The sequence below is a fragment of the Terrapene carolina genome, unplaced genomic scaffold (assembly GCF_002925995.2).
Source record: "Terrapene carolina triunguis isolate 2854851 unplaced genomic scaffold, T_m_triunguis-2.0 Scaffold35022, whole genome shotgun sequence".
In the NCBI taxonomy this organism is placed as follows: Eukaryota; Metazoa; Chordata; order Testudines; family Emydidae; genus Terrapene; species Terrapene triunguis.
Genome location: NW_020699373.1, coordinates 10,727,635 through 10,753,744, shown reverse-complemented (window position 1 = coordinate 10,753,744; position 26,110 = coordinate 10,727,635). Strand labels below are relative to the sequence as shown.

General features: G+C 43.1%; 1 protein-coding gene across 1 annotated transcript in view; it reads right to left on the bottom strand.

The window, feature by feature from the left end:
- Window positions 1–5,113: 5,113 nt before the first annotated feature.
- LOC113405292 (sorting nexin-30) overlaps window positions 5,114–26,110 on the bottom strand; it is a 47,631-nt gene continuing 26,634 nt past the window's right edge. Inside the window, exons 6-9 of the mRNA XM_026646348.1 lie at window positions 25,622–25,821; window positions 19,600–19,686; window positions 9,721–9,873; window positions 5,114–5,647 (exon numbers count right to left, since the gene is read on the bottom strand). Coding sequence (XP_026502133.1) covers window positions 5,588–5,647; window positions 9,721–9,873; window positions 19,600–19,686; window positions 25,622–25,821 — 500 coding nt within the window. The 3' untranslated portion in view covers window positions 5,114–5,587. The remainder of the gene's footprint in view (window positions 5,648–9,720; window positions 9,874–19,599; window positions 19,687–25,621; window positions 25,822–26,110) is intronic.

The following is a 26,110-nucleotide window of genomic DNA, read 5'->3' as shown; positions in this document are numbered from 1 at the left end:
AGAATGAACAGGACAATGTTGTCCAATCTCCACCCACAAAAGAGATGAAATACTGTAGATCGTTCTTGGTTGCATACCAAAACCCAGCATCACCTAGTTGTATGCTGTGTGGGTGACTGGCTCAGATCCTGCAATCGGTGTAGGTAGAACCTTGTCCCCATGACAACTATTGACCTAAGTGTCTCACTGTACCACTGAGTGTAGGTTTAGGGCCTCAGCTATCCAGGGCCAGGAGGACGTAAGCACCCTTGATTTTTATATTTTTTTGGTGTTATAGTTTAAGCAAGAAGGAGTTATTCAAAAAGCTATGATTTTGATAAGCACTGTCTGCCTTAACCCAAAACTAATACTGTTAATTGTGACTATTTCTATATATCAAATACCTGCTGCCAAAACTGTAGTGTCGAGCAGGTATTTATCAATGATCTATTATTCCTTCCAACCAAAATTTTTTAAAAAAGTGACAAAAATACATGTAAAATATCAATATTTATTTAAACCTTCATATATCCCCAAAAGACCAAAATATTCTGGAGGTGCCCAGTTTCACATTATCAGAAATGTATTTGGCAAATACTAGTAATTTTTCCCCTAAAAAAAAAAAAGTTATTTCCCTTCTCGAATGACCTTCAATTGTTTATAGTAAAAAAAGCTGGTTAAAACCAAAAAGGAAGAAGGCTGTCTCCCTACCTCGTAGTGTTTAAGGCGGCTGAACATCAAACAGCTTGTTAAATAAAACTCAGAATCTGTGCCCACAGTTTTGCACACACAAACGCTGGGTCAAAAGCACCACCCATTGAAGACAAAGTTTCCGTTTAATATTCTGCAGCCCATTTTCTTTTAATTTTGCATCATTTCTTGAGTTAAATGGGTAAACTGGATTAAGGCCCCAATCCTGCAAACATACACAAATCGTCTCACTGAATTGAACTGAACCCTTCACATATGTAACTATTTGCAGGACCAAGTCCTAAACAAGTATGTAAGTGTGGACAGGCTATGCAAAATCACCACCACAGAGCTCCCTCTACAACACTGCCAGTTCTACCTGTAGACCCTCCATAGGGCCTTCCATTTATGCCAATGTGTGTGCAGTGGTTTAGTGATGCAGACAAAGGTTTGTGATGGAGGCCATCAAGTTGCACTTGGCACTGAAGCCATATTTGAAGCCATGTTTCCAGAGGTGAAAGGCCAATGCAGTAACTCGTTGATGGATAAACTGCACATTCACACAACCTAAACCCTTGCTGAGCTTTTCCTAGTTTTGTTTTTTCTTTCCACCTCCTTTCCTCCCTCTATCACAACCATCACATTTTTTGATAAGTTCCTTGACAAAATCATTTTGGTGTTAAGTATAAACATACCACAAGTTACCCTCTGGTAACTACCAGTAGTAAAGGAAAGAGCTGACTGCTTTATGAAATGGAGCAGACCTGGAGAGCTTTCGTTTTAAATGATTACTTGAGAAGGCCATCATTTTGTGTTTTCTTAAGTCTCCCAAGTTTATTGCATCAGTGAAATCCTGATGAGAGAATATACATACATACATACACACACACACACCCCTTTTTAGATTATATATAAAAATCAGAGCTAAACAGTGCTTGCCTGGATGTGCTGGTGCCATTTCAAGAGAGTCACAACTTTCCAAATTGCACACCTATCAGAAGTGATGGAGAGACAGCAAGAAATTGCACACGCCTTGGGTCAGTGTGCACCACAGGGCAGCTGTGGAGCAAGATTTGTTAAAAGGAAATGCAAAACGCTTTAAAGCTGTGGATGGGCCCAAGCCACAGAAAGTTCATCTCTGTGGAGTGCGTATCTGCTATTTGGGTTGATCAGAGTTTGGCCCCATATTGGAGAGACTCAATTTTTGAGCCAGATCAATCTCTATATACAGAAAAAGGCCCATTGGTGTACTGAACGATGCTTAAACACCTATTAAAGGGAAAAAAAGAGTGGAACAAAGTTACTCTTTCAGTGGATTTCTGCTCGGTATTTGTGAAAGGCTTGCTTTTCTACAGTCACACAAATTAGTGAGACTATTTACACACTGCCAAACATGGGCCCTAAGAGATAGCCACACATATACCATGAACTGCAAGAGAATTTTAAACCTGCATTTAAAGGGGTAGGATCTGATGCAGCATGAACAGGAACAAGTCACTTGTGACAACTGAATTCAGCCCTGAAAGCACTTGTCATTTTGTAAGTCAGTTGGGCTACTCTGTGCTACTAACACGCTGCACAAAATCTCATGTTCAGACTATGAAACAATACCTGGATCGCCACCATTGTCACATGGTTCATATTGTGAGGGTTCATTAAGACAGACTCAGCAACAGGCTAGTTGCATCTAAGAGGGAACCACCACACAGTATCCTGCTCCTATGACTGCAGTTACAGGCAAGAACTCCCCTTTTGCAACACGTTTCAAAAGCTTGCTTCTAATTTAAACCATGATTTATGTTCTTTAACATGGCAGCAGGTGGTGTCTGCTTCACACTAGAGCAACAGCCAATCTGCAACATGATCTAGGGCCTGCACCCTCTGATCTGTGACCCAAACTTGCAGTCCACATATCTCCCCCTTAAGGGGTTCCAGATACATGTGTACTTACAGTGAACCCTTCCAAGCCATTCATTTGGTTGGTTGTAGAGAAAGTGCCAGCTTTCTAATGGCTTAGCTGCAAAAGGCATTTGCTTGACAACAAACAAGGCGTGAAGTCACTTCATTCACTTGATTAGTGATTTAAAGATCAACTGGCTTCAGAGACTGTACAGCAGAACAATGTTAACATTACGTGTAAGTATTAGGTAAAACATTAGGTGTATGTTGACTGGAGTCAAAGTCAGAAACCCCACCACTGTTGCAGAAGGTGAAATTGTTACCATACTTAAATGCCCTAAGTGAAACTATAAAAGCTCCCCTGCTACCCATGACAATCCTTACCTGATACTGCAATGTCCTTTGCTAACAGTACCTTGTAGAATATGTATTTTCTGAGAAATGGCAAATGTACTTAAAGAACCAAGCCCCTGGAACTACAAGCTGATGACTTGTCTTCAGTTTTCTAACTAAATCTGAAGGGCAAAAGGCATGAACATGGGAACTCAGAAGAAAAAAGGAAACCGATTAAATTCACTCCCCTCTAAACAGAACCACTGCATTTTTCAAATGTTCTCTTGTGGAAAAGTGCATTTTTTAAAAAATTTTTTTTGTAATGCTCAGCAGAAATGCAGCTTAGTTGATCATTCTGTGAGAGACAAGTGCTAGAAAAAGCTGTCATTTCTCAATCCCTAATCAACTTCCCCAATGAACAGGAAAGACTGAAGACAAGTTTACTTGACCCTAGGTTTATGCTGATGTTTCAGAGACAACTATGTTCAAAAACCTAACCAATTTGACAGGGTAGAAACTATTCTAAGGGATTAAACAATTCTCTGGTTTCACCACATGAAACCTTTTGTTTTCTATCATTTTCATATGCTAAATTATATGAATTAATGACAAAAAGCACAGAATACAAATCAGAGCAATTCCTAGCCAATATGCCCCAGCAAATCAAATAGGAATTGATAATTAAGGCCTAATATCAAACAATTGGAGAGAGGACAAATAGACAAAGGTTTAAGGGAGGGAAAAAAATAATCAGATTGTTAGAGAATCATTTCTTACTAAAGTCTTCCCTCGCTCTACTAACACAATATTGTTATTATGCTGCAATTTCAACCAACCACCTGACGCCAGGTCCCTGATTTCACCCAGCAAACGTATGCTGACAAATTGGAACTGCAGGTTTAGAATCACAAAACTACATCAATGAAAGTGATATGGTCAAGTAGAAAAACTGCCTTAACCGTGACAAATTTTATGCCCAGTGATTCTCCCATGTTAATAATTTAACAGCCACAACTTTTATGTAATAGTTGTTTGAACAGACTATGCAAACCTGAAGAAACTTCAGGTATATTTTATAGCATTTATTTTAGCTGGGGACAATCCACAAATTAAATGGAATTTGCATGGTCTTTGTAAATGGGATACAAATAAGAATTGCATCCAATAGCTTTGGTAGAAAATGAGAGGATATAAAACAATAAAAAGTTGTTTGCTGACCCTAGAATCCTGAATATTACACTCCTGTTTGCCAAAATAATTAAACCCTGGAGTTCCTATGGGAGGAAACAAGCTGGTCAAGCAGCAAACGAAGACTTTTAACAGATTCAAAGTATCTGTAACCCATCTTGGCAGTGCTCTTTCCTTTGGCAGGTACTAAAGAGCAAAAAAGGCGGTGAACTGGAGAGACTGGATACGGAAAGGAAAAGATTCTGCAGACTATAAGGTTGACAAAACCTGGTAGGAAAATAGATTTATACCTAAAAAGGGCAACTCTTAAGACGACCTTTCAATGAGGATCAATAGAGACAAGCATGACCACTAAATGTACATAATGGGGAAAAGGTATTGCCTCTATCACCTGCCATTGACATGTTTAAGGCAAGTTTCACACATGCACAATGATATCTGGTGTCAGCAAGCACTTGACTCTTTGGGGGTTTTGGCTGCTGTGAAAGAAAAAGGGCAAAAAGCAAGAACCCATCCTTACTACGATGGGTATGTTTTAAATGATCAAGGCCAGAGGGAGATTCAGAGGGATTCCCATCTAGCTTATAGTCTGAAAACAAGTGAAAGCATGGATCAAAGAATCCTATCACAGAACTGTCTGTGCTTGCTTTGGGGATAAAAGGTTAACAGACTTGTGTTTGTTCCCATCACACACTTTGTAAGGCTACATCATAAACTCACCCCCACCCCCACGCACGCCAGTCCTCCTTTGATCCCCAAATCTGTCACATGTGCGCTTCAGCCAACTTACATTACTTCATATCACCAAAGGTAAACAAATGAGTATGAAATATTCAATACGAACAGAGTGCATGACACACATGAACCACAGTTCAGGCTTGCATCATGAGCTTTCTGCAGAAGTGTCAGTATGTTCTAATCTAGGACCAGCCCAAACTCCCACACAAAGATTCAGCTCCAAAATTGCTTAATCCAGGGAGTTAACTAATTGTAGTAAGTGTCCACTTCTGGCCTTTCCCTCTCCATCAAGAAAAAAAAACAAAACACACAAAAAAGAAGGGTGGGTTGGTGGGCACTGTTTCATGGGAATCAACCCTTATTTAGCAAACAAAGAGGATGGTAATAAAGATGTCATATTGGCACCTTGCAGTTTAGAGTTTTATTTTCATCGTTTTAGTATTCCACTCATTAGTTCCTTCTGGAATAAAGAGGTAAAGTTTTCTTTATCAAGAAGCGACTTGATCCCTGTGTATTTCCATTACAAGCCCACGATCACCCCACAGGCTGGAGAAGGAACTGTTACGGTAACTCAAAAGATGAAACATCTTAACACAAAAAGAGGAAAAAGTTCAAATGCTTTTCAATGGGTCTGTACCAGACTAGGCATAGCTGGCATTTCTCAGGTAACTCTCAACAAAGTAGTGCATCATACAGCTCCAGTAGGTTGTTTAGTGGTACTGTGCACTTGTGTAGAGAAGTCTGTGGGCTATGGAGCTTCTTATTTGGTCTCTGGTTTGTCTTGTAATAGTGGTATAATTGACTCCCACGCCGTAAGGCACTGCAAAAAAACCAAAACAATAGGACTACATTACATACTTCAGCCTCCTCATTCTTGTCCCACCACTCAGACATGCAAGTTAAGAGGTCTCACAAAGCGTGGTCCTGTTAGCCATCAGTTTAGTAGCTCGAAAGACAAGAAGTTAAGAAACAGTTTTCTAAATTCCCAGACAAAAGAAGTTGCTAGGCTGGAGTTAAGGGGGACACTAAGAACTTTAGTCATCAAAAATTCCAAATGATTAGAAACTTCAGAAATTCCAAAGTTAAACTGAAAGGATGCCAGACAATATTTGGAAAGCATGAACGGGCACAGCTTCAGGCTCCTTGTGGCAAGGAAAGGCTCCCTAGTGGCTTTGTAAGATGTTATTTTGAGGGCAAAGATGGTTTCTAACAGCTGTGAAGCAGCCTACAGCAACTAGCGGTTTGGTAAAGCTCTAAGCAGAGAGACACAGACACTGGGTCTATGCCCGAGGGCTGGGCAGAGTGATAAAGACGTAACAGAGAAACTGCTCCTACTTCCCTTCTGGCACCTATAGGGGTTCACTGTTCAAATAAGCCTTTGTCTAGCAGAATAAATGCTGAGTATCTAGTTAGGATCCAGAGACACCTCTGGATAGGAATCCAATTATCTGGGGTTTCTTATGCAAATGAAACATCATCCAGGGCAACATCTTTCATGCAGATCTAACAGGCTTGGGTCCAGCCTTTTAAAGATATTTTGGCATTTCTTTGTTTAACATTGCAACACCCAATGGATTTAGGAACCTAAGTCTCAATTTCAAGAGGGATTTAGGCACTTAGGAGCCTTAATCTTATTAATGTTTGAGATGAGACTTGGGCATTGCAACACGCAGCGCTGCGAGGCCAAAATACCTTTAAAAAGTTGGACCTCACTCCTCTGGCTATTAGGGGCCAGAATTTCAAGAGAGCTCCACTCCCACCTAGGGATCTCAGTAAGAGCCAAGGTTTTTTAGGGTGCTCAGCACCCAGTAGCTCCCAATGTGATGCCAGATTTTCAAGGTGAATCCCCAACAGGGTGAGCTCTTTGGGGGTAGGGAAGGGGAAATCTAACTCTTGATGTCAGGTAAAGTTTTCAAGCCCCATGTGTGAGAGAATCTGTCTAATGAGTTAGGTACAACACGGAGACGCAAATTCTAAGAGAGAGAAGAAAGTCAGAGAAGAGCTAGAGAATACTTTGTAGGGAATTAGACACATTGCGTAGAAGATGGAGGGAGGGAGGGGGAGAGGGAAAGAGAGAAAACCAGAGCAAAGCCAGTAAGGGGAAGGTGTAACAAAGCAGTGAGTTTAAACAACATTTATTTTAAAGACGCACTAAACACAAGGCTGATATCGCTAGTCCCCTTCTCCACTGGTTTGGGTGAAGTGCAGGGAACAGGGGGGGGGGGGGGGGGGGGGAGAACATTCTGAGCACTGCCTGGGAACCCTCAGTTTGAGGCCTATGATCCTTCACCAAGAGCCCTGCCCACAAAGCTCCTGACTGGGGGAGATGTCCCAGCCAATTGGTGGCCGGGTCACACTACTTGAGCTAGAAAGAGGCACAGGAAGTTGTCCAAGCAACTAGGTGAATCCCTGGCTGGCTGCTACTACAGACCCTGGTCCACTTGCCTGACTCCTGGTTCCTGCCTCCCAGGCTGTTTCTGCCGTCCTTATCCCAGACTGCTCCCAGTTCCTGCTTGCCTGACTCACTCCAGGTCCCTCCTCCTAGCCTACTCCCGACACTCGCTCCTGCTTTGACCCATGGTGCAACACCTGACGCTGACCCTGGTTCCAGGCTTCTGACTAACCTGACCACCCCCAATCCCTACAAACATAGGTAGATGCTACAGAACAGGGGGCAGCAACACGGAGTTTTCATTCCAGGCTTATTTTTATGATTACTTAGACCCAAATACTCATTCAGCGCACACTTGTCAGCAACTCCCACTTTCAGTAGCACACCTTGCCCAGAACAGGGCATTCGAGTAGGGCCTAGTTAAATAGTACTGGACAACAGAATCATTTTCCTTTAAAGCAAACCTAGGAAATGCTATTAAAAAACTTCCTTCAGGCTGTGGGGTTCAGCTTTCGAGCCAAGAAGTGCCAAAACTAAATTTTCCCCTCCTCATGCATATAGATTACAATGGCATTTAAACGAACAACATTATCTCATACCTTTTTTGTGCTTTCGTAAGGCACAACTGCTAAGATGGGCAGGGAATGAAGTAAAGAACCATAGATATTGTAAGAGCTCCTATGCGCTACAGTAATACAAATAATAAATAATGAACCACCATAGAAATGCAGGTCTGAAAGGGACCTCGAGAGGTCATCTAGTCCAGCCCTCTGTCCTGAGACAGGACCCAGTATACCTAGACCATCCCTGATCGGTGTTTGTCTAACCTGTTCTTTAAAGCCTCTAAACACAGGGATTCCACAACCTGTTCAACTATCTTTATAGTAAGGAAGTTTTTCCTGATATCGAATCTAAATCTCCCTTGCTGCAGATTAAGCCAGTTACTTCTTGTCCTACCTTTAAGTGGACATGGAGAACAATCGATCACCATCCTCTTTATAACAGCACTTAACATATTTGAAGATGTATGTTCTCCCTCTGTCTTTTTATCTCATGCCCAGTTTTTTTTACCCCTTTCCTCAGAGGTCAGGTTTTCTAAACTGATCATTTTTGGTGCTCTCCTCTGAATTCTCTCCTGTTGGTCATCTCTTTCTTATAGCGTGGCACCCAGAACTGGACACCGTATTCCAGCTTAGGCCTCAGCAGTGCCAAGCAGAGCAGGACAATTATCTCCCATGTCTTACACATGCCTGTTACTACACCCCAGAATGATATTTGCTTGTTTTGCAACTGCATCATATTCAATTTGTGATACATTACAACCCCCAGATTCATTTCAGCAGTACTACTGCCTACCCAGTTATTCCCCATTTTGCATTTGTGCATTTGATTTTTCCTTCCTAAGCAAAGTACTTTGTTGACTTTACTGAATTTCATCTTGATTACAGACCATGTCTCCAATTTATCAACATCTCTTTGAATTCTAATCCTGTCCTCAAGTGCTTGCAATATCTTCGAGTTTAGTGAAAGCCACAGATTTTAAATGTACTCTTCACTCCATTATCCAAGTCACTGATTAAAATATTGACTAGTACTGGACTCAGGACAGACCCTGCTAGATACATCATCCCAGTTTAACAATGAACTATTGGTAACTACTCTGAGTGTGATTTTTCAAAAAGTTGTGCACCCACATTCACCTTATAGTAATTTCATAATAGAAGATGCATCAATGATATTATATAACAAGAGACCGTCTACTGTGGCAAATTATGTTACACATGCAGCATAGGCTGCAGGGAAAAAAGAATATTGCATTTCAGAACCAGTACATCAAGTAGCCAAAAGTTAATCATGATGCACAAGGATAAAATTAAGATTGCTATTCCCCAACCTCCATTTCCTTAACATATAAGGAATCCTCCCATAGGACCATGTAGCATATTTGGCTCTTGCTCCAGTGACTCAGTGAAAGTTGGAAGCAGGAGGGGGGCACAGACTCCTTCCTTACTCTAATAAGCTCAACGGTAAGTATTTGCAGGACCAAGTTAACCTGGCAGCAGAGGCAGCACCTGGTACACATGCTCCTGCTTGTCATCAGACAAGTCTAGCAGCATCAGGTCCAGACAAAAAGGGGCAAAACATAAGGGATGGTGAAAAAAAATCTCCATCCGGTGGAAAATGTCAATTACTGGATTAATTCCTTCCCTTGTGTAACTCCATTGCCCCTATTCCATTTAGCCACTGTCTAATGATTTACAGCTCAAGCCATAACGAAGTGGTAATACCGGAAACTTTCAGTGGAAGCCACAGGCTAATCAAGAGCCTTTACTGATTCGACAGCTAACCGAAAAACCTTAAACACCTGATGTGAAGTCCTCACACTGAGCGCTAGTTCTTACTACAACACAGGGTTTGCAATTTTTGAAAGCCACCCCTGACTGTAAGTCACTCAAAGGGATTATTTGTATGAGACCATCTGCTGCAGCTCAGGGCAATACCTTCTCATAGTATTGGATGTTTTTATCGGCCATTCCCGTAAGCAGCTGCCTAAAATCTTGGCGCTTGTTGTTCTGCCATCTCTCCATGTCGGCTTTCAGGTCAGCATTGAAGCATTCCACTCGGTCCTGACATTTTTCAACTTCTGCCGGCACCTGAAGCAAGAAGCAGATTTTTCAGCAAGATAATGGCTACTTGGAATAATGGTCCTCCTCCCACCCGACCATGTGTCTCCCCTCATTTAAGATAAAATTTTAATTATCCAGACCATGTTAAATAGGTCAAAAAATTATGAATAAAAATAGATTGGTGTCACTTCATCCTTCCACTTCCTTACCTTCTACCTCACACCTGACATTTTTAGTTACTGAAAGGAGCGGAAAAGAGCAACAGGTAAAATGGCTGCAACAGGTAGAGCCAAATCCTCACCTGCACCCAAATTTACACCATCTGGAGTAGTCTGGGAAACTGTAGGTTGCTTTGTGTGTCTCCACGCTCCCTAAGCTTTAGTTGGAGCAAGGCACAACGCTAGGCCAAGGGAAGCTTAGTCAAGCTACAGTGAGTGGAAAGATGGTCTTGTGCTTTAAGCGCTAGACTAGAATTCTGGACATCTTGGGTCAATTTCTGACTCTGCCACAGACTGACTGTGGCCTTGGGAAAGACTGTCTCTCAGCTCCCCATCTGGGCAATGGCGATAGCGCTTCCTTTCCTCTACCCTCTCTCTTGAGTTTCTGACCGTGCGATCCTTGGGGCAGGAACTTTGTCTGTTCTGCACCTAGCACAAAGGACAAAGAGGGCGGAGATGGGGCCCCTGCAAGCATTAGTGTACACAGCATCAATAGAAAGCAAGTTCATGGGGAATTTGACACAAGTAAAACAAACAGCACTTAAGCCTCACAAGAAAAATTCCTTCAAAAGAGATAAACCTTATTTCTCAGCAATGTTAGCTCTTTACAAAGGGTAAGCCGCCCCCTTGATTTTCCATGTCCGATACCTCCATACAAAACCTAAAGAACTCTCAAAAAAGGATTGTCTGTTGAAATATTCCTTTTAATACCTTGAGGCTACACATACTGAATGTAGCTCTAGATGAATAGTCCAGATGTATGGTATTCCTGCCTATATCCATAAGCAGCAACTAAGAATCCTGGGTACATACATACTGTCTGCTTAGTGACCAGTGGATTAAGAGGTACAATCTACAGGATCTGTGGTCATTACAAGTAGGCTGCTCTGTAGCATATCCAATGTGCAGTTACGAAGGCAGAAGCTGAGGGCCAGACAAGGCACAAGTATGGAACAAACTGTATATATAAGAGACTGAGGGCATGTCTACACCAGTGGTGAGCTGGAGCCGGTTTGCAAGAACCGGTTGTTAAATTTAGAAGCCGGTGTAGAACCAGTTGTAAAGGGGCCAGCGGGTGGGCAAACCACATTCGGCCCACGGGACCACCCTGTCCAGCCCGCTTGAGCTCCCAGCTGGGGAGGCTCCCCCGGCCCCTGCCCCGCTCCCCCCCCCCCTCGCAGAGCCCCAGTGAACCGCGGCACCAGCGCTCTGGGCAGCTCTGCAGCTTTGAGCAGCATGGTAAGGGGGCCGGGGCTGGGAGGAGGGGTCGGATAAGGAACAGGGAGCAGTTGGAGGGGCGGAGGTTCTGGGGGGGCGGTCAGGGGACGAGGGGGTTGGGTAGGCGTGGGAGTTCCAGGGGGTCTGTCAGGGTGGTGGTGGATGGGGTCGGGGCAGTCAGGGGACAGGGAGCGGGGAGAGTTGGATAGGGGGTGCTCAGGGGACAAGGAGCGGGGGGGGGGTGGTGGGTTGCGGGGTCCGGGGGGGGGCGGTAAGGGGGTTGGGGTCGGATGGGGGGGCGGGAAGACAGGCACATGGGGCCTGTACTCACCGCACGGTTCCCTACCGGGTCTTCAGCGGCACTTCGGTGGGGTCTTCACTCACTCCGGGTGAAGGACCTGCCGCTGAAATGCTGCTGAAAACCCGGAGCGAGTGAAGGCCCCCCGCCCCCGCTGCCAAATTGCTGCCGAGGACCCAGTAGGGAACCGGTTATTAGGATTTTGGGAGCTCATCACTGGTCTACCCTACAGAATTATTTCGATATACCTACATCACAGGCATGTGAAAAATCGACACCCTGAAGCGACGTAGTTATACCGACCTAAGCGCCAGTGTAGACAGAGCTGGGTTGACAGGAGAATCTCTCCTGCTGACATAGCTACTGCCTCTTGCGGATCTGGATTAACTACGCCGATGGGAGTGCGTCTTCATTGAAGTGCTGCAGCTGCGCCAATGCAGCATTTTAAGTGTAAATGGGATGTAACTGAAGACCTTAACGTTCCAGGTTCCACAATCTGCATTAAGGTCCACTGATCCCAGGAACAGCACTAAAAAACGAGCATAAATTATATTGGAAATTCTTTGCATCACGGACTGCAGCGACTTGTGTGTACTCCACTCCCAACAAAACTGGCTTTGCATGCAGAAATGAAGGAGGGCATATAGCCAGAAAAGCCAGCTACAGCAACAGGCACATTAGAAATACTTCAGGCAGCTAGATAGAAATACCTCCTAACTTGCTAATCACTTCAGCAACTGGCAGAACAAGGGCCAAAAGGCCCAATTTTCAGAGGAGATGGAAACTCCCAATGAAGTCAAATGGAGATGTGGGTGCTCAGCTCCGCTGAAGAGCAGCCTCTCGTCAACCTGATCACTAGGCACTAGCCAACTAATGAAGAGACAAAGTTTGGAATTCTCAGACGTACTCATTGCTGGCTAGGCCAACTCTGTTCTCTGCAGGCAATGGGAATCTTACCATTGACTTCAGTGAGAGCCCACCTGAAGGTGTGTAGTATAAGCCATGACCATTCCAGAGTACAATATTCAGGATACCAAAATGGAAATATTGTCCCAACAAGGAGGCTCATTTTGGTCCCTGCAGGAAGATACGCTTCTATCTTAGGAGGTTCACATCTGTCAGCTTCCTCTAAACTGATACTGCCAGGATTATACTGGAGTTTGATACTCGAGGGAGAGCCATGCCCCTTCTGAACCAGGAGACAGAGCTGCAAGGAAAGGGAAATTTAATTCTGCAGCAACTCAGCTGAATTCCAATGGCTCAGTTTTACTGTTGAAATATGTCTACCATTTATGGAGCAATATAAAAACCACTTAGTAATCATGATTTTTTAGGATTTTAATATCAAGCAATACTTTACTTTAAAATCTACCACCAATGGCCTTGTCTACGTACTGACTTGTACTGATTTGACTACATTCATTTGAAAAAGGAAGGTTTATTTAAGCCAGGGCAAGCTCCTATGTAGAGACGGTCCAGGAAATAATTTCTGAATCCAACTCCTGCTCCAAGTTGGAGTTCTTTGTACACGTTTAAATATTTGATCAAGAAAATGAGTTTATCACTGTGGAATGTCTAACCCACCCTACAATCAAGTAGTGATGTATTTTGATAAGCACAGGGCAAGAAAGCACAGTATCTCCGTCTGCCCTGTAAGTGTTTATTTTCTAGCCCTCACTTACATTCTAAGTAGCAAAGGAGACATTGCATTTTCTGTTACTTCAAAATGTTTGTCACCTGTTTGAACCCCTCTGGAAGCTTACAAGGAAGGCTTTCCTTATCGGAATTCACTGAGCCTACGTACGCTAGTTATTGTGAGGTTGTGCAGGCAGAATGCTTGCCTGCTGACAGAGCTGAGATTAGAACTCCAGGAGTTCCTGTTTCCCAATCTTGTGCTTAGACCACATCTGACAGTGACTTCCCCCTCTGGCCAGGGGCAGATCACAACCCATTTCAGCTTCCTCTCGGGGGGGGGGGAACAAACAAACAAAAAAAGGTTGGGGTAGAGGGGGAGAATACTTTGCTTCTCAAACACTGAGGACTTGTCTACACCATGCTTCTTTTAGTGACAAGACTCGTCACTAAAAGTCAGCTTATGTAAACGCTCTGTGTCAGTACTTTTGCCCATAAGCGCCAACTTCTGCTGGTGGGTGCTTGACCCACCTCTGGCCCCGGCCCTGCCCTGACTCCACTCCTGCCCCGCCTGCATTCAACCCTGCCCCAACTCCACCTCCTCCCTGCCCCTATTCCACCTCCTTCCCCACCTCCTCCCCAGAGCGTGCCGCATTCCCGCTCTTCCCCCCTCCCTCCTGGAGCTTGTTTCACAGTGGTAAGTGCTGGGAGCTAGAGGGAGAAGTGGGGGCGCAGCGTGCTGAGGGGAGGAGGTGGAGGCGAGCTGGGGCAGCGGGGGGAGCTTGGCTGCTGGTAGGTGCAGAGCACCCACCAATTTTTCCCCGGGGGTGCTCCAGCCCCGGAGCGCCCATGGAGTCGGCGCCTATGCATTTGCCAACAAAATACTTCCAGCCCCGCGAGCAGCGTTAGCTTTGTCAGCAGGAGAGCGCTCCTGCTGACAAAGCCGCGTTCACATTGCCACTTGCATCAGCAAAATTTTTTTTAAGTACCCGTGAAAGACAAAAGTTTTGTTGACAACTTCGCAGCGTAGACATACCCTGAGTAATGCTCACAAGCCCCCTGAGATGTAGCTCTTTCAACACGCTTCAGGAGTACTTTTACAATCCCCTATAACTGGTTCTCAGTCTTTTCCATACCCCAAGGCTGCCCTGCCCATTTAGCAATATCAGGAAGGTAGGGTAGTTGCAAGCCCATTACACTTGTTTGCACCCCTTATGTTGAGAACCCACATCCTATTCAGTCCCTCCCTGGAGAGAAGCATTCAGACCAAGTCAGTGCTGGTCAGTGAAATATTCTGCAAGAGCAGAGCCATGTCAGCAAGGAGATCTCATGCATTCTGAGCTCAGGCACGGGATTCAGAACTTTGCTTCATGAAAGCCACATTTGAACTCAGAAGAGGAACTGTTGATGCAGAGTGTCTATTTCATCATATGAAGTCCAGGGCATGCCACCTGGCTATCTTTGCTACAGTGTTGAACTTCTACAGCCTCAAATACTGTTTTCAGTCCCACTAGTATCCACTTTGCTGCTGAAGTTTCCCAGTAATTTAAACAAGGTGTCCAAATGGCCTGGGATGCAATAGACTGGATTATATAATCACAAGGCTGCCATTTTCTGGTCACAGTTGCACGGATGGTGCCAAAGCTACCAACCTAACCGTGCCAATCCAACCCAGCTGCTAGAAGTGATTGTTGGAAAGCTTTGAAGAAATTCCTCCACCTGTCAGTATACCGAAAAACAGAGTACTTATGTATGGATCCTCCTCACTCTGAAACCAAATTTAAGAGTTAGGCAAAAGGCACATCTGTAATTTCATCCAGTTGGGTTGAGAAATACTGGCTCTCCTGAATTGTTCTAGACACTTGCTCCTAAACTTCTGCAGCAACATCAAGAATTTGTTCTCAGACTGCATCGCTGGAGATGGGAACTGCTTTGACTTGACTGGCAGATCCCAACAGAACATTTAAGACCGGGCACAATCAGTGTCTCCCCAGTTACATGTGGCTTGTCCACTTTCACTGTTCACAGCAATAGCAAGTCTGACTCTTGGAGGACTTCATGATTATAGTGTTGCCATTTAATAAAACAGGCTTCTGATTTTGTGAACCCACATGTTTTTGGGGGAATTCAGTGGATTTCTTTTGTAACGATAATTCTTGCTCCAGTGCTTCTCTCTTTTAGTGGCCATACACAAACCCCAGAATCCTTTGCCAGCTACTGAGACAATGCCTTGTAGATATCACAATAAATAACAAGCATTTTGATGTGTGCGTGGGTCTGAGCCCACCAGAGGGACAGATGCACCAAAGGGGGAAGAAGAGGAGTGAAGGATACCAGCCTGCCGCCGCGCTCCATGAACAGTGCAGGGAGCATACCGTAAAATGTGATTAACACCCCTTGAGGGAAGGGCAAGATGCAGCTGTAGGCAGGCCCAAGACAGACAAGAGACAACCTTGACCAAATTTCAAGGCATACTAAAAAAAAAAAAAAAAAAAGTCAAACCCCATTGCCACCGAATGGACATCGCTGTGCCGGAGGTTAGTGTGACAATTAGCGCCTCAGATCTTTTATTTCAGGCTGCCCATAGATTCAGGCAGGGATCTTTGAAACCATAAGGGCTATATACACTTTTTTTCCCTTAAATGAAAGGGAGAAATAGGGAGGGTTGTCAAAACTCCACTGAAACAACTAGGGGGTCTTGCAACCCAGAGGTTCAGAATCCCTGTCCCATAACAAATCCCTGGTTGCGAGGACACACCGAAGGTCACCAGCTAAGCCATGTGTGCTCTACATCAGGGATCACAGTCATAACCTCTATGGGCTGACCGAAAAGCTGTTCTCCATTAACTGTAGGCTGATAGAGATTATGGGGGGGGGGGGGGGGGGGGCGGGAGAGGAGGAGATAATAAATGGACCAGTGTATAATTTTTCAGGGGCACCTGGCTCCACTGAAGTCAACTTCTGTTTATTTCGGTGGGATCAAGGTTTTACCCTTGGTCTTCCAGAGATGCCAAACACCTGCAGCTCCTGTTGAAGTCAATGGGAGCGGAGGTGCTTAGCCTGGAAGACAGGCTCCATCTCGTGAAGGCCAGGCAAGAAGGGCGAGCGTCCAGTAGAGGACAGTAACTCGAACATATAGCCAGGGCAGGCAAAAATCACAAGAGTGTTCTCTGAATTTGTGAATGCAAGAGAATAAAACTGGGTCCAATTTTGGGCTTAAATTACAACGTGTCCTTTTAAGGCCCCTGAATATATTAACCGACTGCAAGGAAGCCAACTGACAGCTGTAAATTAATTTTTACATGCATATGCTTTCAGTAATCTTGTTCTAATTAAAGATGGGAGTAGAGGCTTCAGTATTTTAAATTTTCATTAACCTAAAAATGAGGTAGTTCAACCAACTATTGATTTAAGCCTTTTAATTCTGGCAGCAGAAATACCATCATGGGGAAAGAAGAAATGTGCTGCTCTGACAAACTTTGACATTAAGTATATGTGGAATGAGGAAAGTAGAAGCATGTATCCAGTTGAGACTGATCAAAAATACAGTTGATATTCATTAGATAGTCAAGATGATTTAAGCACTAATGGAAGTTGTATGAATAAATCCCTACCCTACATACTCAGTGTAACCTTAGGACTTTAGGATTTTGGCTGTAGAATTTGTACCATGTCTAGAATTCCATTTATGCAGCAATGGACACTGATGATTTTGTATAGCTCTCTATAGTGCACTTCATTAATGTGTAATGAATTTGGTAGCAGGTTTAGTCCTTAAGAAACCAAAATTAAAAAAAAAAAAAAAAAAAAAAAAAATCAGAATTAAGGCTAAAAATCCCATGCACATATGATCACGGATAGGGACTAACCCATCGCGAGCTACTCAAGGATGGGAATTTGCATTTCCTTCTTATGGGTTTACTTTGACTACGTGCAATTCAGTTTACATTGCCAATAATATGTGAAAGAACTCAAGTCTGCCTTTTTGAATTCAGCCAGAAGTTCTGTATAATCAGACTATTTACTGTTCCCATAGATTCATTGTGCCTCTAAGCTTTGGGACAAAGCCAGATTCCACAATTGGTGCTTAGTGCTCATTGAGTCCTTTTAGTTAAGGGTACGTTTATTATTTTACTTCTATTACATTAGTAATTGAGATTTCAATACATACAATGTTTCTAATACAGAATTCCAGGCCCAAGTTAGGAGAGAATGGGAGGGGTCCTTCTATACCTGCAACTGCTGAAGGCAAAACACTGCAGAGATAGCAAATGGACTGTCACACCAAATACAATTATATTGGATACATATGAGGACTATCTGAAGTTAAGCAAAGTATATCCTGATTTAGAATCTGCTGGCTTAAACGCTAGAATTATTTTAATCACAATCTGATTTCATACATACACACTTGTTGATTTTAAATAATTAAGAAAAAAAAGACTGTATCAAGGCAAACTGCTGTTAGAATTTGGACATGACTCAAGAGTCTGTTGGGAATCAGGTCAGGTTATGAAGTACAGCAAATCCTAGAATGCCCTCCAGTGGTGAAAAAGAGCGAAAATATTTCTTGGATCCTTCTCAATCATTGCAACCAACAGCAAATAAACTTCTGCTAGACCACCAGAAAGATTTTTGACAGAATTATCTTGTTGACATACTAACTGCAACAGATCCAAAAACAAACAGAACAGTACAACTGCAATGTGGGGCAACAAAAGTCCAACTCACTGCAAATTCCAGTTCTTCTGGCCTGTTTTTTGTTTGGTTTCTACATTCCATTAGACCAGGCAAACAGCTAAAAAAAGTTCAGTGAAAGCAAGACAAAGCCAGAGATCAAATGATAACTTTGCCCAGTATAGTAGTGATCGCTAATCAGCTTTTCCATTTTAAATTGTTTCAAAGGTTTAGAAGACTTAACTATTTTAAAAAACTTCCAACCTGTCCCAGGTTCTAGGTAGCAGCGGCAGCATTGTTTGAACAAAAAATGTTAGGATGTCAATGTGCTCAGCTGTATTTGAGTGCTTAAGGAAACAAACTAGGACGATCTCATTGTGTTGGAAGGCTTTTGCATAGGTCTAGCTGGAAAGTTGTTAAGTTAAATTTGCAAGTGGTCACCATTTAAAGGGAAGCAAACTTTGCTATTTTGGAAAACATGAAAGGGCCAAGAAAATGAAAATAGCTACTGAAAATGCATAATGTTGTTGCATTAAACTCTTCAGCACTGAATGTCTCAAATCCTATAAAGTGGAAGTGGCTGTTTTTCTACCGAAGGACACATTTGTGTCCAATGTAAATTAAGAACTGTTTGTGTTAAAGAAGCAACTCTATGGGTACTCCATCCACTAAATGGGCTGCAAACCCTAGGCACAGTGCGGAGCACTGAAGTTGGAGGAAGCCACCTTGAATCAGTGTTTCCCAGCCAAGTGCTAATAAGATCCTTCAATTCAAATTTAAAATAGTGAGGGATAGTTATGCAAAGCTCTTAACTCAAGCTCCCCATTTAAGTTTCTTCAGTTTCTGCTCCTCAAGATTCAGAGACAGAAAGAGGCTGCAGGAGAAGATGGAGGGAGGAAAAAAGTCAAAGCGTGAGCAGACTGGGAAGGAGAGATTAAGGGTATTATGCTCATGATGGACGTTGCTGTCATAATTCACAAAATACAACTTGTAGGAAGCGTTACGTTATCATACAGGAATGCTATGCCAAGTTGCTGCATGGTCTCAATGCAAAACCCAAGTAAGACGGATTACTATTTGGAGTTGATTTTACCTGCTTGTTATGTGTGCATCTCTTTCCACCTTTAGGTATCTGTACGTGTAGCAAGCAGGTAAATCAATACCAAATAGTAGCTAATCTTGGCTGGGTTTTACATCGAGACCAGGAAGCAACTTGTCCTGAAGGCGGCAAGGGATGCACCTCACTAACATAAGAAAGATCATTTGTTCTTAAAGGGCCTGATCTGAAATCCACTGAAATCAATGGGAATCTTTCCATTGGCTTCGGATCAGGCCTAGAGCAGCTAGGCCTTACAGTGGGACAAGGTGTCACCCATGTGGAACAGCCAAAGAATTCCATTTGCTGCAGTGGTATATCTGTAGTTATAAAGCATTTCTAACTCGACTCATCTTCCCCTGCTAGCTTACTCTTACTCCTTTCTACATTGAATTTGGCTGTTAACACATTCTCCTTGGCTCGCCTCCTAAAGCAGCTTGCAGCTATATGACAAGACATTGCTCTGCCGTGCACTGCTTTTTTCGCAAAGGCACGAGATTGAACACAGATCTAGAAACATAAAAATTATCTCCATTTCTCCACAGGGTTTTCAGTTGAGAGGGACTGAATGACAAATATGCCACTCATTTAGTGAAGTGGTTTCAAATGCTAACCTTGGGGCGGTCTTCTTTTTTCAAGGCTACAGCTTCCAATTTTGCTTCATACTCTGCTTGAACTTGGTCTCTTTTCTTTAGTACGTTCTAGGAAAGAGAAAGAAAAACCAAAAACGTAAGACTGAAAATGTACAAAATTTTGACTCCTCCTTCTCCCTCACCCCACAATAGTTGCAGACTGGATTCAACAACTGAAGTGCCACTAAAGTCACAGGTGTGCCTTTCAGAGGCCATTCCTGTTTTACGGGAGTCTATGAAGAGGCTTTTGAATAAAAATAAAAAAGTACTCCAGGCTGAATGCATCTGTGAGCAGATGTCAGATGTTCATAGCTGTTTGATTAGAGACAGTCAAAACTCCGAGCTTTGCTAATGACTTGCATTGTGACCTTTGGCAAGTCACTTATCTTCTCATGAAGATGAAAACGATGAAAAGAATAAACATTAACACTGAACGGGGTTGAGAGGGTTAGTTTGTAAAGCTTTCCAAGGTGCCCAAGCAACAAGGGAAGGAATGAGTTGGTAGGCAACATTGTTCCTAAAGCTATGAATTTCTACTACAGCCTGCCCACTCATAGCTTTCTGCAAAATCCTTTTGAAATGAATTTCCATGCTGAGTCTCAGACCAAAAGGTCAATTTTGGACAAAATTGTGCACTCCCTTGTTTTTGCATTATGTGATGGTGAAAAAGGTTCCCACATGAAACGTTCAATTTTTGAGTGACTAAAGTTCATGCTTTCTAGCTGACTAGCCCTCACTGAATAAGGATCTCCAGATATATTAATAAAGTTAGAAAACCGCTAATTTTACTTTACAACCAGTACAAGATATCCAGTAAGGATAGTTACAATATTAACAGGACTAGGGAATAACCAATTACATAGTAGAGGTTTGTCAGAGAAGTAGTTCTGTCTTTGCCTAGGGTAGTTGTTGCTTGCCCACTTTGAGTTTACAGCATAACTAGTAATACTGTATTAAACGTGACAACCATACTGGGCAATGACTTGTAAAAGTTTTTGCTTGGGAGGGGAGTAAGTGATGCTCTGGGAGACTAAAACATGAAGAATCAACCAATATTACCAGAGTCCGGTTTTATCAGTTTGAAGTATAGCGGAGGAGGATTCGTGTTCCTAAAGACTAATGTCTCAGTACTGTAACCTCCAGGACTATATATTTTTTTAAATGCCAAGCATGTACTCAAAGTTGAGCATGACACAAAGGAGGACAATATCCCTATTCCAGAGAGGATACCACACAATCTCCCCCAGGACACAGGGGGCAATAAAGGAGAGAATGTTTGACAGATCAAAAACCCTTTAGTTCCAGTTTCTAAAGTTAAGCATGTTATTGGCTACATTTGCCTGCAGCAAAATGTGAGACATCAGTTCTCAATATGAGACTAGGTGGAATTTTCCCCTGCAGTTGTTTGAGATTTTTAGTGCCCCTAAAGCGTGACTGGTATTTAACAGGTATTTCCGCTCACGTACAAAAGGGATATTGGGAGAAAGTAAATCTTACTGAGGATTTTTTTAAATTAATAGTTGCCTCGTCATAAGTGGCCAGCACCCACCATGGATACAGATGTTTGGAACCAGTAAAGTAAGTTGGACCTGTACCAGCAAGTCCAGTGATTAACAGGCATTGTATCAGTAAAGCAGATTCACAGGACAAGTGACTGGAGAGTACGGATACTTCGGGGGTGAAGTGGGGGGGAGAAAAGAGACAATGTATTCAGAAGCATACACTAACTGACTGCGCAGGTCTGGATGCCAGTTAACCTTTTTCCAGCAGATGGAAGGAAAAAAAATGCAAAAAAGCTACCTAATAAATGTACAGGAGAAGGAGGAATGTCTCTAGCATCTCCATGTTATCTGATCTCAGCTATGGCCCAAAATACTTAGCATTCTTTATAGGGTTGCTGGGAATTTACTACTTGACACTTCTGGACCACCTTCCAGCCAAGGATCCGAGAGTACACCACACTTATTTGCACAACATTCTGGTGAAATAGGGATCTTATTTAATAAGGTGGGGAAACCGAGGCACTTGCAGCTCAGGGACTTGCCCAAGGCCACACAGCACATCAGTGGCAGATTTGGGACTAACCCAAATTGACTCCTGGTCCTGTGCTGTAACTGCTAGGCCATCCTCAAAGGATAGAAGGGAATGCTGGCATAGGTCCCTTCCCCTTCTAGGAGGTCTTTCAAATGTCTTATGTACTGACATGATAATATTCTTTACCTTGGTCCACAGCTTCCAGACCTATGTGTGGCTTTCCACTCAGTCCAGAGCACACCCCAAGAGTCACACAAAGAAGTTAGAGCCCAAGAGAGGGAAATAGGTGGCAGGAAAGAGTTGTCTTTTGCAACACAACTGTTCAGACATCCTTGAGAAGGTCTTTTCAAACACTCATGCTCATGACAGATCTGTTTATCCCACTCAATCATGGAATTTTTTTTTAAAACGTCAGGCACTTTAAATATTTATAATGCAGTTTTAGAGCTATGCCATTTACCTAATACCCAAGCACACAGTTGGGGACGGCATGTACTAATGCTGCCAATATGCCTTTGTCTAATCACAGTATTTTTAATAGCAGTCAGCATAAATTACATAACAGGGTTTCTTACCCTTCACATGCAATTCCCCGTGGAATATAGCATATCTGCAATCAGAAAGCAAGGCAGGCTAGCTGCTTCCATTTACGAGAAGAGCTTTACCATGATTGTTCAGTCATTGCTGGGACATTCCAAATATGGCAACGGTTTTAAACACAAGCCTCCTAAACATCCTCATTCCTCCCCAGATCTTTGAGGTCTTGTGTCAAACAACTAGTTTTTCTAGTGCTCGAAGGCTCAGGAACGGTTCAGCTCCGACCAAGATTGTTGCACTAAGGAATGATCTCTCCTTAACTTAAAGTTTGCCATTTAGTCTGGGATAAAACTGCATAAGAGCAGCTATAAGCAAAGAGCACCTGACAGCCTTCCCTATAGCAAAACAATCATAGAATATCAGGGTTGGAAGGGACCTCGGGAGGTCATCTAGTCCAACCCCATGCTCAAAGCAGGACCAATCATTAAGCATACACCAGGCTTTTGTTATAACCATGTTTTCACATGCTCCTACTACTCTGTTACAATTCCTAGTAGCAAGTCTCCTTTTCAGTTGTTGGATATGATCAGGCTAACGGAACCTCTAAGCTTGGAGCTTTGCACATGTGCCGTGGTATTCCTCGCTTCACCAGACAGCAGTCCCTGTCCATCAGTCCAAGATGGAAAGATCTGAGCAGTTCCAAAGGGAGACTGACCCACTCTTCTCAGCCAGATATGGACAGCTGTGATGCAAGATTGCTTTGGTACTAATAGGAGTTTAAAAAGGTTGTCATTTTATGGGTAGGTCCTTTGACTAAGGCACAAACGAGTTCCATGTAGGAGGCAAAGATGAAGAGAAGCAAAACCAGGTTAAAAAAAAGTAAAGGTTTGGATTTAATCAGAAGTATAAGAATTAAGACAGAAAATACAAACCTCTAAGGGTACCAAGTTATCTACAAATTTTCATATGTTACAACAGAACATATTTAGTCACGGAAGCAAGGTGCTTTAGCACATGGAAGACTAGTGTTTATAGAAAAAGACTGGACATCATTTGACAGGCCCTATTCCTGACAACCCCACCCATTCACTAGTTGACCTTGGGCAGTTGCCTAACCTCTCTGTGGCTAAGTTCCACCATCTGCAAAATTAAGGACAAAGGTGGAGAAGTTGGAAGGAACTTTGAAGTTCTGAGGTGAGCGGTGCAAAGAGTAAAAAGTTTAAGGTTTCTCATACTTTAATAGTCCTCTCCTGTGATCACTAGCTTCCCACTCCTACATGCTTCATGAAGCAGTCCGGTGGAGAAGGCAAACACGCCATCATGACACATTGGTGCCTGCTTTTGGGTATAAGCAGAGCACGAAAGCACTCCCAGCCGAAGCTATGTGAAGTAGGAAGTTGCCATCTGTGGATGGTTTTTCCATCCTTGACTTTGACCTGAAGAAACACCAAGCTCTTTGGAAGAGGTCTCATACCTTCATGTATAGCAGAGTGTAAAGTAAGTATTTAAACTGCTATTACAATCACCATCTTTCTAACTCTTTTTTGGGGTGAGATTCACCCAGGAGTGAAAGTAACTTAAAAAACTTACCGGTACTCCGGAGTCCTGAGTGGGGGCGTGGCCTCAACCGGAAGAGGCGGGGCCTTTCAAGATTTAAAGGCCGTGGGGCTCTGGCTGTGGCTGGGAGCCCCAGGGCCTTTAAATCACCCCAGAGCTACCAGCTGCAAAGGCAGATGGGAGCCCCGGGGCGAATTAAAGGGCCCAGGGCTCCGGCCGCCGCGGAGCTCCGGGCCCTTTAAATCCCTGCCCGAGCCCAGCTGCCGGAGCTCCAGCGGTGCTTTAAAGGGCCCGCGGCTCCCCGCAGTGGCTGGAGCACTGGGCCCTTTAAATCACCATCGCGGAAGCCAGTCCAGTCTGGCACGGTGTACTGGCTCTTGCAGGTACACCGTACTGGACCATATCAGCTTACTTTCACCTCTGGATTCACCACTCAATAGGAAAGGAATTTTCTTCCTGGGTTTTGTGGATTGAAGTCAGACCTTCTCTTTGTTGTACTAAAATACTATGCTCCAACTAACTGGCAGACAAACAGAGGTAATTCAACCTTTCATTAGATAAAGAAAAACCTGTATGCAAGTTTAGTTTCAAGGTTATATGTACTTTTAAAAGAAAAAGTTGGAAAAAGGACTAAAATTCAGTCTTTATGAGGACAAAGTAGAGACACTAAAGTCCTTGAACTTACAACATTTCGAAGGAGGATTGTAATTCCAAAACCAGCAGTTGAAATACATATAATGGATAAGCATATATCATTGCCTTGTTAAGGGCTCACCAGAGCTGCTCTCTCTAGACGAGAAGACTGTCTTCTCTAGTTCCACCTCATGTTTAAAAGTCTCATGCTTTGCATCTATGTTGGCTTGTGTTCTGTAAAGCCTTGCCCCAGACTCAAACAACAAGCCAAAACCAGAGTGATTAATTTCAGCACTCAACATGATTAACCCAATTAATATTTTTGCATGCTTCATTGAACAAAAAACCTAATACGTGCCTCAAATCTGAACAGAGAAAGAAATGTACTTGTAATGCAGGAGGTTAACACTTATGCAAGCACATGACAGAGAAAGAGTTTTAGTGAAGGTATCAACTAACTAACTCCTAATATCCCAAGTGAGATTTAAGAATAATTTAAAGCACAAAAACAAACAATGCCTATTAACTGATCCTGCATATTGAACAGACTACATCAATGCTCTTACTCACTAAAGAGGCATGTTCTGTACAGAACCTGCATGCAGATTTGTGACAAAGGAATTATTTGTACCGTGCCCAAGTAGTATGCTAGGATTTTATCCAACAAGTGGCATACTACAAAACCAGGAACAGCAGATGTTTTGCAAGGGGAAAAATAGCCACACCAAATCTAGGTCATTGAACACCATTACTTAAAAGTTATGTCACTGTTTTGGTTCACAGAATTTAGATGGTAGACAACCAAGGGAGATAGATTGGTAAGAAGGTTCCATGCAGAGTCCAGCTTATCACAGTCACAGATTTTAGTAACATGTTTTGGTAGTATCTGTCTCTTTCATACAAACAGTTTTAGATAGGGCTCTCCAAGACTCAAGTTTGACTCCTAAAAAGCACAGCATGTTGAAAGACAAGAACATTGCCATTACCAATAGGAGAACAAATTCTAAACTGTAGATCAAATGCACATGACCCCTGTTTAGGCAGAAAAAGACTAACAAATTTAATATTTTTATGTGCATAACATTTGTCTGATCCTGGTCAGAAACACTAAGAATAAAAAGCTTATCTTTATTAGGAGAAACAATCCCTACAAGATGACATTTCACAGCTAGGTTTCTCTATGCTTATTCCACTCCCAGCCTCTAAACAAAAGTGTGGACTTGTGTCAAATGGTCTCTGTTACCTTCATGGACTCCGAGTACAAGATGTACTCTCTGAGTACAGGCAGGAAGTCCTCTGTCATGTCATCACTCAGTTCCTCGAGAGCGGTACAGCAGTTCCCGATACAGGCAGACACTCCTTCCAGAGGTTCTGCTAGCTCCACTTCTAACCCACCCCAGGTGGAGTAAACCGGTCCATACTCTCGCAGTTCCACCAGGTATTCTGGAAGAGACATTAAGAGGAAACAAATTTCAATTCTACAGTGATGTTTTAGGCAATTTGGTTTAAAAAAGCAGAGATGTTGATTTAATCATCATCATCATCATCATACTCCACTCGAATGTTTGGAAGGGCTGATCAGGTCACTACCATCAATCGATGCATGTAACCAGATGCAGATGAGTGGTAAGTAAGGCAGGTATTTACCAGAAAAACTTTAGACTTTACAAAGCACCCTTCTTTCCCAGTGAACATTAATATCCATTTTATCCCCGTTTCCCACCAAGCCTCT